This window comes from Silene latifolia, unplaced genomic scaffold, assembly GCF_048544455.1.
Source record: "Silene latifolia isolate original U9 population unplaced genomic scaffold, ASM4854445v1 scaffold_149, whole genome shotgun sequence".
Lineage (NCBI taxonomy): Eukaryota > Viridiplantae > Streptophyta > Magnoliopsida > Caryophyllales > Caryophyllaceae > Silene > Silene latifolia.
Genome location: NW_027413137.1, coordinates 361,826 through 374,906, shown reverse-complemented (window position 1 = coordinate 374,906; position 13,081 = coordinate 361,826). Strand labels below are relative to the sequence as shown.

The window sequence follows — 13,081 nt, the reverse complement described above, 5'->3', positions numbered from 1 at the left end:
ATTACCAACAAAATTTACAAGAATCACAAACAAATATACTACTGTTTAAACAACTAAACAAATCAAACAAATTAACACCATTGTTAAACATCAAGACTCTTTTCCTTCAACTCGACATTTGTTTCAATGGCAGGATGCTTCTCCATAAATATGTACTCCCACTCCAGATTATCCTTATGACAAACATCTTTAGCTTACTACTCATTTTGATCTCACTCGCATCTCACATTTTCAATAACATATTAATAATGTAACATAGATATAGTAACTCTATCACAATAACAATATAGTGCTAAGAGTATTGTAAAAAAAAAAGTTCACTTTTAAAGGAAATTTCAGTAAAAAAAAAAAAGAATAATTTAAACAAGTTATAGTATTAGAGCATTGAAAGGATGATATTACAACAATTTTGCAAGTTCAGTTCAATGACTAATCTACACCAAAAACTAACAAAGATAATATATACAAAAGAGAAAAAAAAAGAATAAAGACAGAAAGTAACAATGTCACAATAGAATTCCACAATAATATTGTCACAAACAATGTCACCGTAACAAGATTCTGATTCAATACGAATCGAAAAAAAAAAAGATCATTAAAGTTCAATACGAATAAGAAAAAAAGGCGAAAATCAATCTCTCGCTTTATTCATAATACTAAGCATAATTTTGTGGCGAAAACTAAAAATGAAGAACACAAAACAAATACCGCCAAAAAAAAAATGAACATTAATTACTCGGTTTCTACAAATCATTAACTATAATTTTTTGGCGAATAGTTGAACATAAATAAACACAAAATTCAACAAATGAGCAAAACAAAAATAAGCACTAATTTTTCAATTTCTACAAATCATTAACTCTAATTTTTAGGGGAAAACTAAAATATGAACAAACACGAAAATCAATAGCGAGCAAAACAAAATCGAATTTCAATTAATCAGTTTCCATAAATCATTAACCCTAATTTTTTTAAAAACATTATAAACAATGAGTATAATACGAAACAGTTTATGAATCGTGCATCATTAATCGCGATTTAACAAATCGCACATTATGAAACAGTTTATGAATCGTGCATCATTAATAATGTTATAATACGAAACAGTTTATGAATCGTGCATCATTAATCGCGATTTAACAAATCGCACATTATGAAACATTCAATTGATGCTAACAATATGAACAATCGAAAGGAACGATTTTTTACCTCTTCATTTTGTGTTCAAGAAATGAGATAGATGATAGGACGCTTCTTTGATTTTGACTTTTCGATCTATATGAGCAGCTTTTTTGTTGTATTTGAAGGATTTTTTAGGTTTTTTTTGGAATTTTGGTAGAGAGAGAAAGATTTTTCAAATTTGGGGAACGTAAATGAAAACAACTGCTGGTGCTTTGTTTTTGGGTTGATTTGAGGGGTTGACGTGGTTTGACAAGAGCTCTTGGATCTTGTTGATCCAATGGTCCTAATTAATATCTTTATTTCTCATCTAAGATCTTTGAAGACTCATGGGATGTATATATATATATATATATATATATATATATATATATATATATATATATATATATATATATAACGTAAGATCCGTAGAAACTAAAGTACGGTGCGAACCTTACGAACTAGTATATAAAATTCAATTGGACATTTCCAATACAGCGCTCACTATTGTTCTCTCATTAAACGATCTCCCTCTGATTAACCATTCACACAATGATAGAATCACACATGATGCCACTGCCGGCGAGCAACGTTGCCGGCATACCTCCGACGACCACCCCAGTTTCGTTTTTCGCACCACCGGTAACCGACCTCAATGCCTTTATTGTCACCCAATAGTTCCGATCTCCTTTCTCTTTTCCCCCTCTTCTGCAGCTTACTTTTACTCCGGCAACAACCGTCGGCGAGGAACATTCTCGGTGCGTCAATAGTAATGTCTAGATGGTGGTTGAAGATGCTGGTGAATGTGAACGCTGTATAGGGGCACGAACAAAATCAATTTGGTTGTAGTTGACTGGAATGAGATAGGTCAAAACGCCAAGGAGGTGCATTTTGATGAGCTCGGATGTCGGGTTTTGGTCTGGGCTGCTTTTGTTGCATCGAGCTTGAACAACTCGAGCCATGTCGGCTTGAACAATTCGGTTTTGAGTTTCGAGTCCAATTTGGTGATATTTTATTGGTGATTGATAATGTTAAGTGAAGGTAGATAGTGATAATGTGGTTTTCTCATGTGGAATTGGCTTGACAATGGAGATTTAACAGGAGAATGGCTATATAATTGGCAGATGATTGATAATGTTCGTTGGAATTGCACGAAAACAAAGAAGCAGGGACTTTGTTAATCTTATTTGGTGAATTGGTCTTCAAGGTCAAGGGTTGACCATGACCTTTATCTTGGGATGCTCTTTATTCTATTCGTTTGACCCGTCTTAACTCTTAAGTCTTAACACGTCTTATTCACTCGTATTTCCGCTCAATTTGGAACCTACAAATTAAAATATCCAAAAGCACTACCAACATCCAAACATAATACTCCCTCTATTTTTTTATATGACTTTCTCATATTTCGAGACACTCCCTTCTCTTTTCAATATCTCTTAAAATATAAGACTAAATATTATGATATGTATACTCATATGAAAGAGTTTTTCGTAAGGAATTTAATGGTACCATTTTTATATTTTTTGAACAAATATATTTTTGTAAATATTAAAGTCAAAGGCTTACCTCGTAAATGCAAAACGTCATATATAAAAAAGTGGAGGGAGTACTCCGTATATAATTACATCATTTAATAATCCGTACTAATTGCCTAACATTCTATTTAATAAAATGTATCCAACAAAACAAAGGAGTATATCTACTAAGCTAAAGATATATATTTAGTAACTTACGAGAATGTATCTAGCTAGTTAAAGGTATGTATCTAATAATTTAGAGAAGCGTATCTAGCTAGCTAAGTGTATATATCTAGTAATTTAAATAAATGTATCTAATAAGCTAAAGGTATGTATCTAGTAACTTAAAAAATTGTATCTAGTAAGCTAAAAGTATGTATTTAGCAACTTAAAGATATGTATTTAGTAACTTAAAGGAGTGTATCTATCTAGCTAAAGGTATGTATCTAGTAATTTAACGAAGTGTATCTAGCAACTTAAAGGTATATATATCTAATAACATAAAAAAATGTATCTAGCTACGTAAAGGTATGTATCTACTAATTTAAAGGACTGTATCTAGAAACTTGAAGGTATGTATCTTGTAACTTAAAGAAGTGTATCTAACCAGCTAAAAGTATGTATCTAGTAATTTAAAGAAGTGTATGTATCTAGCAACTTAAAAGAATGTATCTAATAACTTAAAGTAATGTATCTAAATAGCTAAAAGTATGTATCTAGTAACTTATTATCGGAACGAGAGTACAAACAAAAACTAAACTCTAGAAAAATAGGCTGAACCCTTTCCGAGTGGGAATGGGTTCAAACGAGGGGGGTGGATATCCTTAAATAGAGGTATTTATCTAACAAATTAAGTGGGTGTATCTAGCTATTTAGATGTATGTATTTAGCAACTTAAAGAAGTGTATTTAGCTAGTTAAATGTATGTATCTAGAAACTTAAAGAAATTTATCTAGCTAACTAACTAAACGTCTCCTTTAATTATAAAAATACAAGAAAAAACTCGAAGAAAATGACCTGACCATAACTTTTATGACACTTACATTTTTTTTGAAAGAATGACACTTAGATTTTTAATTATAGTGGAAAGGTTCAGGCATTTGTAAGTTTAGTTTTTGTGTTTATCAGGTTGTTGTTACTATAACATTTTTCCGCTAATAGACTTCGGACCCTCAAAAAATCCCCAAAATTACCCTAGAATTTTCCCACCGCTAATCCGCCGCCAACCTTACCCTCCTCCTCTCGCCGGCGGCCACAGCTAAATCTCTTCTGGTCGCCGGCGAGAGGCTCTGCTTTCTTTGGGTCGGTTCTTTGTTCATCGTTTCTCCGGCGGCGTATTGGTTTGCAGCGTGAAGTTTGTTCGTTTCAATCGCCAACAGTAACTCAGTTTATCTGGGTTGTTTCAGTCTTCTTTTGTGAGATCTTTGGTTTGATTTCTGCCTTTTAAACTCAGTTTTCTTAATTTACTATTTTAATACCTCTTTTGCTTTCGTTTATCTGGGTTGTTTAAGTTTCTTTGTTTGTCGGATTTTGTTTCGATATGAAGACGTCTTCAACCTTTTCTTCTGCTTCTGCCGCCGGTTTTCTTAATTACTTTGTTTTATTTCACGGCGGCGATAAGTTGTCCGATGAGGAAACTTATTTCTTTTTACCAAAGCTTCTTCTCAAGTTGAAAACCCTTTTTCTCAAATTCAAGCGCTTAAGGATTTAGGCAATAGTTTTTTTCGACAATCTCAGTTTGATCAGGCGGGTGGTTGTTACGACACCGCGTGTCGTTTTCTCAGTTCGACTCTCAAGGGTAAAATTGAGTTTGATTTCAACACGAGTTATTCTTTAGCTGTTTCTTTGTGTTTAAACTTGGCCGCGTGTGCTACTAAACTCCAAGGTTTTGAGGAAGCTTTGATCTATTGTTCTTTGGTTTTACAATTTTTTCCTCGACATGCTAAAGCTCTTTTTCGTAAGGCCGTGGCCCTTAAGAAGCTGAATAGGTTTCCTGAAGCTCGTTCTGTTTTGGAAGAGGCGCGCTTGGCTGAACCTCATAATAAGGATATTATTCAGGAACTGGCAGATGTTAGTCAGTCGCTAGCAATAAACAATAATGGTAAGCGTGTTATGGTTGCTCCTTTGGATACCACTGAAGTTCATGTTCCTCCTCTTCGACGTACAGCAGTGGTAGTAATGCATCATCCCGTTTGGTTACGGTAGTGCAATGAAGGAACAGTAAATCACAAACACTGTGTCCCGACTTGTCTGCTTGGTTGTGTCCCCATAGCCTCACCAGAGGCGCCTTTGGATTCCGAGCATTGTAGTCTATTTGTGGACTCTCCGACGATTCTGCGGTCGGTCAAAATTCCTCCCAACCGACTCAAAATCGCATAATCTTCGCTTCTCCAACAAGAGGCGACCTCATACAGCACTATATTTATCAAGTCAAGATTATGAAAATTTGTTACATGGTACAAACTTGGGTTTCTACCACCCACGATCCATGTCTTTCATGAGGGTTCGTCCCCTCACCTCTAAAACTATCCAGACGGGAGCTCCCCATGAGGTTATTCATGGGACAGCAGAAGTTTCCACCTCTTCTCCTCCACCGGAGATTCCTTTTACACCCTTTGATATTGAACAACCTGAATGTGTTGAGTTGGTTACGGAGGAGGTACTTTTACAGGTTGATAAGAAGACGCATCTTAATTCGTTTACTCCATCTCCTACTAAGACCTCGTTGGTCCACTATAAGTTTGCTGCTGTCAGGAATTACTCTCTTGGCAAAGAGAAAATCAATGTGTCTTGCCGCACTAAAGTCCGAAAGGCTCGTGTTTCTAGTGTTTCGAAGGAATCCTCACTGACTTCTGCCAAGCTTTCACCTTCTTTTTGCAGGTACCACAACATTACTACTACTACTACGAGTTTGAAGCGGAAGGAAGCCCACTTAATCGAGTTTGCCACTTACTACCATCCGCCGTTCAAGAAAAGACGTCTTTTTTCTTCACTTCTAAGTCCGTGTTATGTTTCTACTGTTAGTTGGGTTTCGAGTGGTTTTGGGGTGGCTTATACCCCTTCTTTTGTAATTTAATGTACCCTGTGGACTTGCTTTTATTTCTATAAAGTTTATTGTTGTCAAAAAAAAAAAAAAAAAAAAAAAAAAAACATTTTTCCGCTCATCAATACTACTCATCAATACATTTACAAAGATCCGCTCTCTCTCTAAATTAACCTCCCTCCTCTCTCTAAACAAAAAACCCTAATTTTTATCTGATCCGGCGCCTCTCCTAACCATCCACTCCCCCTCATTCTCCCCCTACCATCGCCGGAGATGGGGTCCTACCTTGACCCATCTCCGGTGATAGAACACGGTTCCTCTTCTCTGCGATCCCCTTTGGCCTGATTTTGCTCCATTATCTTTCGGTTCTTATTTTCATTCCTGATCGGCCGGTGGGCTTGGATGGTGTTTCGTGTGGTCGTTTTGAGGTCGTTCCGTTCCGCGGTTCCCTTGTCCTGTCATCGAATGTGTTGCATGCAACCCAGGGGTGTCCCCCTCTCCCTCGTCCCTTTCCCCACCCCTGGTAAGTTACTGTGTCCTTGATTGATTGTTCGTCTGGTCGATGAGTATAGCTCATCTGTGTGGTTTTTTCTGTTAATGGTGGTGGTTAAGGGACGATCTGATGTTCCCCTCCCCCTCGCCCCCTCCCCCACTAGATCTGTCCCTTTTCCGGTTGGTTGTGTCGGTCTTCGGTGTCTTTGGTCGGTAGTGTTGCATGTGTGCCGATGGTCCGGGGTCCGTCCGTCTGGAATTTGGAGTCTCAGTGGTAAGGTGTTTGTTGAGGATGTTGTGTCCGCCGGGGATGGCTTGTCGAGTCCATTTGTTGATAGGTTGGAGCGTGGTCATGGGTGTTGGGGTTCGGGTCTGTATGTTTTGAGGCGTGTTGGGTAGGGTGGTTTTGGGGTTCCGGTGTGGTGTTGGTTGGGGTCGGAGGCGGTGGCCCTCTTGTCATTGTATGGTGGTTCATCTTGTCATTTTGTTGTCTGGGTTTTCTCTTTTAATAACCTCCTTTTTAGAGGGCTTAGTCATATCTTTAGTGGTAAGCCAAGTCCTGGTGTTGGTGAGGTGCTTGTGTCTCATGGGGTTTGTGTTACTCTTTGCTTGCTGAAGTTCTCGGTCCGTTTGTCCCATGATCAATGGGTGCGGTTTCTAAGGTGTAGGAGATTTATCTCCGTCGAGGGCAGACTTCGTTTTGCCTTTCATCTTTTCTTTCTACGTTCTTTTCGCAAGAGCGTAAGTACACCTGGTTATTGTCACTCCGGCGTTCGTATGTATCGACGGTATTTGGAGATCTTCCGTGTTAATGAAGATGATATCAACGTTCGTGACCAAGCTGCCGCCTTTTGCCATTCTACCATCGTTTATGTTGCTTACCTTAATGTCGTAGTGTTAATTTTAAACAAAGATTATGTTATCTCGGTGTATGGTTTTGTAGCGCTAGATTTAGTTGTGAAGTGTCTGGTGCTACCTAGTCGAGTAGCTTACTATGTATTATTTACAATAATGTAAGTTATTCACCTGCTGTCAAAAAAAAAAAAAAAAAAAAAAAAACATTTTTCCATATGAAAATGCTTCTAATATGCTCCTTTCTTGATTCCCTTACTCTTTTTGCTTCTAATCTCAAACCTCATATTTTCATATAATACTTCACAGTATTTTGTTTTTCTTTTTGTTTATTTGTATTGTTTTGTGTGTCATGGTTCAGATCTACTTTTCGTTGTTTTTTTTTTTTTTTTTTTTTTTTTTTTATGTTTTTTAGATTTGGTATTATTATGAGTATATTGTGATGTCGACTTTGGTTGATATTATTATTGTTTTCTTTTCTTTTTTTCTTTTTTTTGTACTCCTTTATGATGTTGTTATTGTTTTTTTTCTCTTTCATACCCCCCTTCTAAATTTGTTTTGTTACACATATTTATTTTAAAAAATATCGTTTATATTTTTTTTATTAGATGTTATTCATATTTTGTGAGATCTTTTTATTTTAATCTTAGATCTAGTAAATAGATCTTATACGTAATTGCTAAATCCCGCACACGGTTTTACTAAATCCCGCACACTTTACCACTTTATTCCAATCCTACCCTTCATCCTAAAAAAAAGTTTCCCCCTTTTCTCCCTCTCAAAACTTAATCAATTGGTTAATAGTTCAATAATTATGGAACTTAATTCTCACATATCATAAGTAATTTCGTTGTTTAATCAACAATTTTGTTAATACATGTCATTTAATTGATTGAATGAATGTTTTAAAAAAAATCACAATTAGGGTTTTAACTTTTGTCATGGAAAAGATTGATTGACAAAATTATCGTAAATGGCCAGAAGCCCAGATTCAGCAAAAGCAAACTAAATGACCAAGCAAACTAAAAGATTGATTGTCACAATTAGGGTGCTTTGCTTTTTTCATCAATTTGATGATGTTGCATTTTCAACCCAACTTTTTAATAAATCATGGGTAGACATTATAACACCATCTGTGACCAGCAATTCCCCATCCTAGCCACCCTGCATCGTCGACCAAACACCAAACGGCCGTCGATCGACCTTCCGTCACCGTCGTCCCCTTTCCCTCTCTCCATCATTGGTAAGTTTTCGGGGGCGCCTCACCTGATTCTCCATTGGGGCACTTATTGGGAATTTCTAATTTTTTTGGTTTTTGGTTTGTCTCTCTCTTTGTGGGGTGAGAAATGAGAGGGATAAATTCGGAATAGAGTGTAAAAATGTACGGGATTTAGTAAAACTGTGTGCGGGATTTAGCATGTCCCATCTTATATTATTGTTACATTTTTCAAATTTTAGATTTTAGATCTATTTTTTGTTTTAGATTTACTTTTTTTTCTCCATTAAAGTTATACTCATTAAAGTTACACTTTTCTCCATTAAAGTTACACTTTTTTCTATTAAAGTTACATTTTTTCTGTTAAAATAACATTTTTCTCTATTATTAAACTTACACGCATTTCTCCATTAAAATTAAACTTTTATCTATTAAAATTACACTTTTTTCTATTAAAATTATACTTTTTTCTATTAAAATTACATTTTTCTCTATTATTAAAGTTACACTTTTTTCCATTAAAATTACACTTTTTTCTGTTAAAACTACACTTTTTTCTGTTAAAGTTACATTTTTCTCTATTATTAAAGTTACACTTTTCTCCATTAAAATTACACTTTTATCTATTAAAATTACACTTTTTTCTGTTAAAATTACATTTTTCTCTATTATTAAAGTTACACTTTTCTCCATTGAAATTACACTTTTATCTATTAAAATTACACTTTTTTCTATTAAAATTACACTTTTTTGTGTTAAAGTTACACTTATCTCTATTAAGGGTACCCTCTCAAGGAATAAGGTTATACTCTCAATGGACTAAAGTTACACTATCAAAGGACTAAATTTACACTCTCAATGGATTAAAGTTACACATTGAATATGGACTAGAGGTATACTCTCAATGGACTAAAATTACAATTTAATGGACTAAAATTACACTTTAGTTGACTAAAGTTACACTTCTGGACTAAAATTACAATTTAATGGACTAAAATTACACTTTAATGGACTAAAGTTACACTCTAAAAGTCTAAAGTTACACTTATAAATCACTCAATTTACAATGAGTTGTGTTAAAATTTGAAAAAAAAAATAATATTTCTCAAAAATTAACGTAAAATTGCTTCAAAATTTCAAATATGTCGTAAAACGCAAAATTTGTCGTAAACTTGCTTCAAAATTTGAAATTTCAAAATAATATCCGTCAAAACCGCTTTCTTTTTGTTAAAATTACACTTTTTTTTTGTTAGAATTACACTTTTAAAGCAGTAAAAGTGTCATAAAATTTGTATAAACTTTCTCTCAAAAAAATTTTTTTTGTGAAAACTTGAAAATATAAGAAGGCAAAAGATAGTGTTAATTGGGTAGATTAATTAATTAGTTGAATGTATAAGTCCTCACCATAACCCTTAGATCAAGCATTGTGGATGGTTGAGATTGAAAACAAGAAACATACTTAACACTAATTAATTCAGTTTCTCTCTCTAGCTTTAATTATACATTCACTAATTAATTATCATACACACTTAACACTACCTTTTGTCTTCTTATACTTCAAAGTTTATACAAATTTTGTAACACTTTTAGTGTTTTACAATGTAACTTTAGGCTTTTACGAGTGTAATTTTAACAAAAACCATTGTAACTTCAATAAAAATAAGCGGTTTTGACGGATATTATTTTAAAATTTGTAATTTTACGAGAATTTTGCGTTTTATGAGTTTAATTTTAGTCTTTTTCGAGTGATTTTGACGAATAACATTTTGAATTTTTGTAATTTTATCACAACTTATTGTAACTTTAGTCTTTTACGAGTGTAATTTTGACAAAATAAGTGTAACTTTAATCTTTTAGGAGTGTAACTTTAGTCCAACGAGAGTATAACCTAGTCCATTGAGAGTGTAGCTATTGTCGATATAAAAAGTGTAACTTTAGACCATTGAGATGTAATTTTAGTTCATTGAGAGTTAAAAATGTAACTTTAGTCCATTGAGAGGATAACTTGAGTCACCGAGAGGGTAACCTTAATAGAGATAAGTGTAACTCTAATGAAAAAAGTCTAATTTTATTGGAGATAAGTGTAACTTTAATAGATAAAACTGTAACTTTAATAAGGGTAACTTTAATAGAGAAAAATATAACTTTAATAGAGAAAACTGTAATTTTAATAAGTGTAACTTTTTCCGAGAAAAGTGTAACTCTAATAGAGAAAAATATAATTTTAATAGAGAAAACAGTAATTTTAACAAGTGTAACTTTAATAGAGATAGGTGTAATTTTAATAGAGAAAACTGTAATTTTAATAAAAATAAGTGTAACTTTAATAATGAAAACTGTAACTTTGACAAAAAATGTAATTTTAAAAGAGAAAACTGTAACTTTAATAGAGATAGTGAAACTTTCATAGAGAAAAAAATGTAACTTTAGTGGAGAAAAATGTAACTTTAATAGACGATATTTGAAATATGAAAAAAAAAGGAAATTAGAAATCAACCAAATCTGAAAATAATACAAAAGAAACAACACATTCTTTTTTTTTAATCAACACATGAAGTGGGGTGGGGTGGTGGTGGGTGTCGTGTGGGGGTGGGGGGTGGTGGCGGTGGGGGTGGGAGTGGGGGTGGGAGTGGTTGGGGCCGGTGGGGGTGGGTTGGTGAGGAAGAGAGGGAGATTTTTTTTTACTTTTTAGGTTTTGAATTTTTTTGGTTTTTGAGAGAGGAGAGGTTTTTGAGAGATAAAATGAGTGAAATTGTGGGAGATGAGAGAGAATTGAGTGTTTGAAAAGGTATATATATATATATATATATATATATATATATATATATATATACATACATTAAATTAGTAGTTAATTAGGAAGAGTTAGTAACTAGTTAGTATCGGTAGAGAGTGAGTGGTAAATTATCTTATTAATAACCATTTTAGGTGTTTAATCTCAACCCTCCATCTTCATGATCCAAAGGCTCACAATGAGACTTATGGACTCACACTTAGGAGGAGGACTTAGATGATCCTAACTCTATATATAGAAGAAGGATCAAGTGAGTCCACCCAAAATCCTTGAGTCCATAAGTCCTCATCCAAGCCATTGAAAGAGCAAGATGGAGGGCTGAGAATAGAGTTACACTTCATGGCCCTTAGTGAGTATTTTGCATAATCATAGAATTAATTACAAATTCAACTTAATTAAACACTAAACTAAAATATATAGTTTTCACTCCTCCATTTCTCTCTCATCCCACACAATTTCATTCTTTCCTTCTCTCTAAAATCCCAAAAAAATCACCCAAAAAACCCCAAAAAAACACCCCAAAAAAATCCCAAAAACCCTCTTCTCACCTTCCACCACCCGACACCACCACCACCACCCGACCATCCTTATTTCTTTTCCTCCACTCCTGGGCCGCCACCACCACCACGACCCACCCTCCACCATCCGACCTCGTCGCTCCTCCTCCTCCTCCGTCCCCAACCACCCTCCACTTCACTTCCACCCGACATCACCACCACCAAACCTCCCTCCGTTCGTTTCCTCCACTACTTCGCCGCCGCCAACACCACGACCCACCCTCCACCATCTACACCACCCATTGCCGCCACTTTCTCCTTTCTTCTTCCAGATCTAACCACCACCAGATCTAACCGCCACCACTCCTTGACCACCACAATTACACGCCGCCACATACAACTATAACCACCAAAAACCACCTCCAACGACCCCGACCACCAGATCGTCCCTTCTCTCTTTCTCGTTTTTGTGTTTTCAGATTTAGAGATTTTTTTTACTCTCTAAAATATGTACTTTTCAGATATTTTTTTGTTTTGTTTTTAGGTCTTGTCTTCTTAATTAAAAACCGAAAAAAGAAGAAGCAAATATTTTACATGGTTTGGTTGAGATCTCGTTTTTTAGTTTTTTTTCTGTGGTGGTGGTTTAAGACGAAATTTGAAAGGGAGGAAGGAGGATGTGTGGGTGTTGTTGTTGACGGTAGGTGGAGCGGTGGGTCATTGGTTGTGGTGGCTGTGGTAGGTCAGTGGTGGTGGCCAGAGAAAGGGGACGTGGTGGCTTTTCTGTTTTTTCTATTTTTGATTGTTTTTTTTTTTCAAATATTATTTTGTGTGTTTGTTTTGATTATTTTGAAAGTTAGTGTTTTGGTTTGTTGTGGGTCATTGTTTATGTTCAAGTCGGTTTTGTTCATATTCAAACCTAGATCTTAAAAATATAAAGTATATTTTTTTTTAGATTTTGTATTTCAAATATCGTCTTGCTTTATATCTTAAAATCTCGTCTTGTTAAATTTGTCTTGTTATAATTTTTTTTTCAGATTTACACTCGTATTTTTTTAAATTTATACTTGTATTTCCTCACATTTACACTCGTATTTCTTTAAATTTACACTTGTATTTCCTCACATTTACACTCGTATTTCCTTAAAGTTACACTAGTTTTATATGTTTTTCAAATCTCTTTTTGTTTTATATTTGTTTTAATCTCGACTTGTTTAAATTTGTCTTGTTATATATATTTTTTTTTAAGATTTACACTCGTATTTCATCAGAGTTACACTCGTATTTCCTCAGAGTTACACTTGTATTCTATTTTTTGGTTTCGGATCTAGGTTTTTTGCTTTATTTTTCATGTTTTTTTTAAAAGGTCTACCTTTTTATGAGGGTAGGTTTGTGGTGGAGGACGGTGGTGGTGTTTGTTGGTGGGTGGACTACAGTTGCACTCATAAAGGACCAAAGTTACACTCGTAAAGGACCAAAGTTACACTTGTAAAACATTAAATTTACACTCGT

General features: G+C 34.6%; 1 protein-coding gene across 1 annotated transcript; it reads left to right on the top strand.

The window, feature by feature from the left end:
- Positions 1-1,941: 1,941 nt before the first annotated feature.
- LOC141637819 (uncharacterized) lies at positions 1,942-4,883 on the top strand. Its single transcript, XM_074447242.1, has 2 exons — positions 1,942-1,975; positions 4,336-4,883. Exons 1-2 carry the CDS (start codon positions 1,942-1,944, stop codon positions 4,881-4,883), a joined length of 582 nt encoding a protein of 193 aa, XP_074303343.1.
- The last annotated feature ends 8,198 nt before the right edge of the window (positions 4,884-13,081 follow it).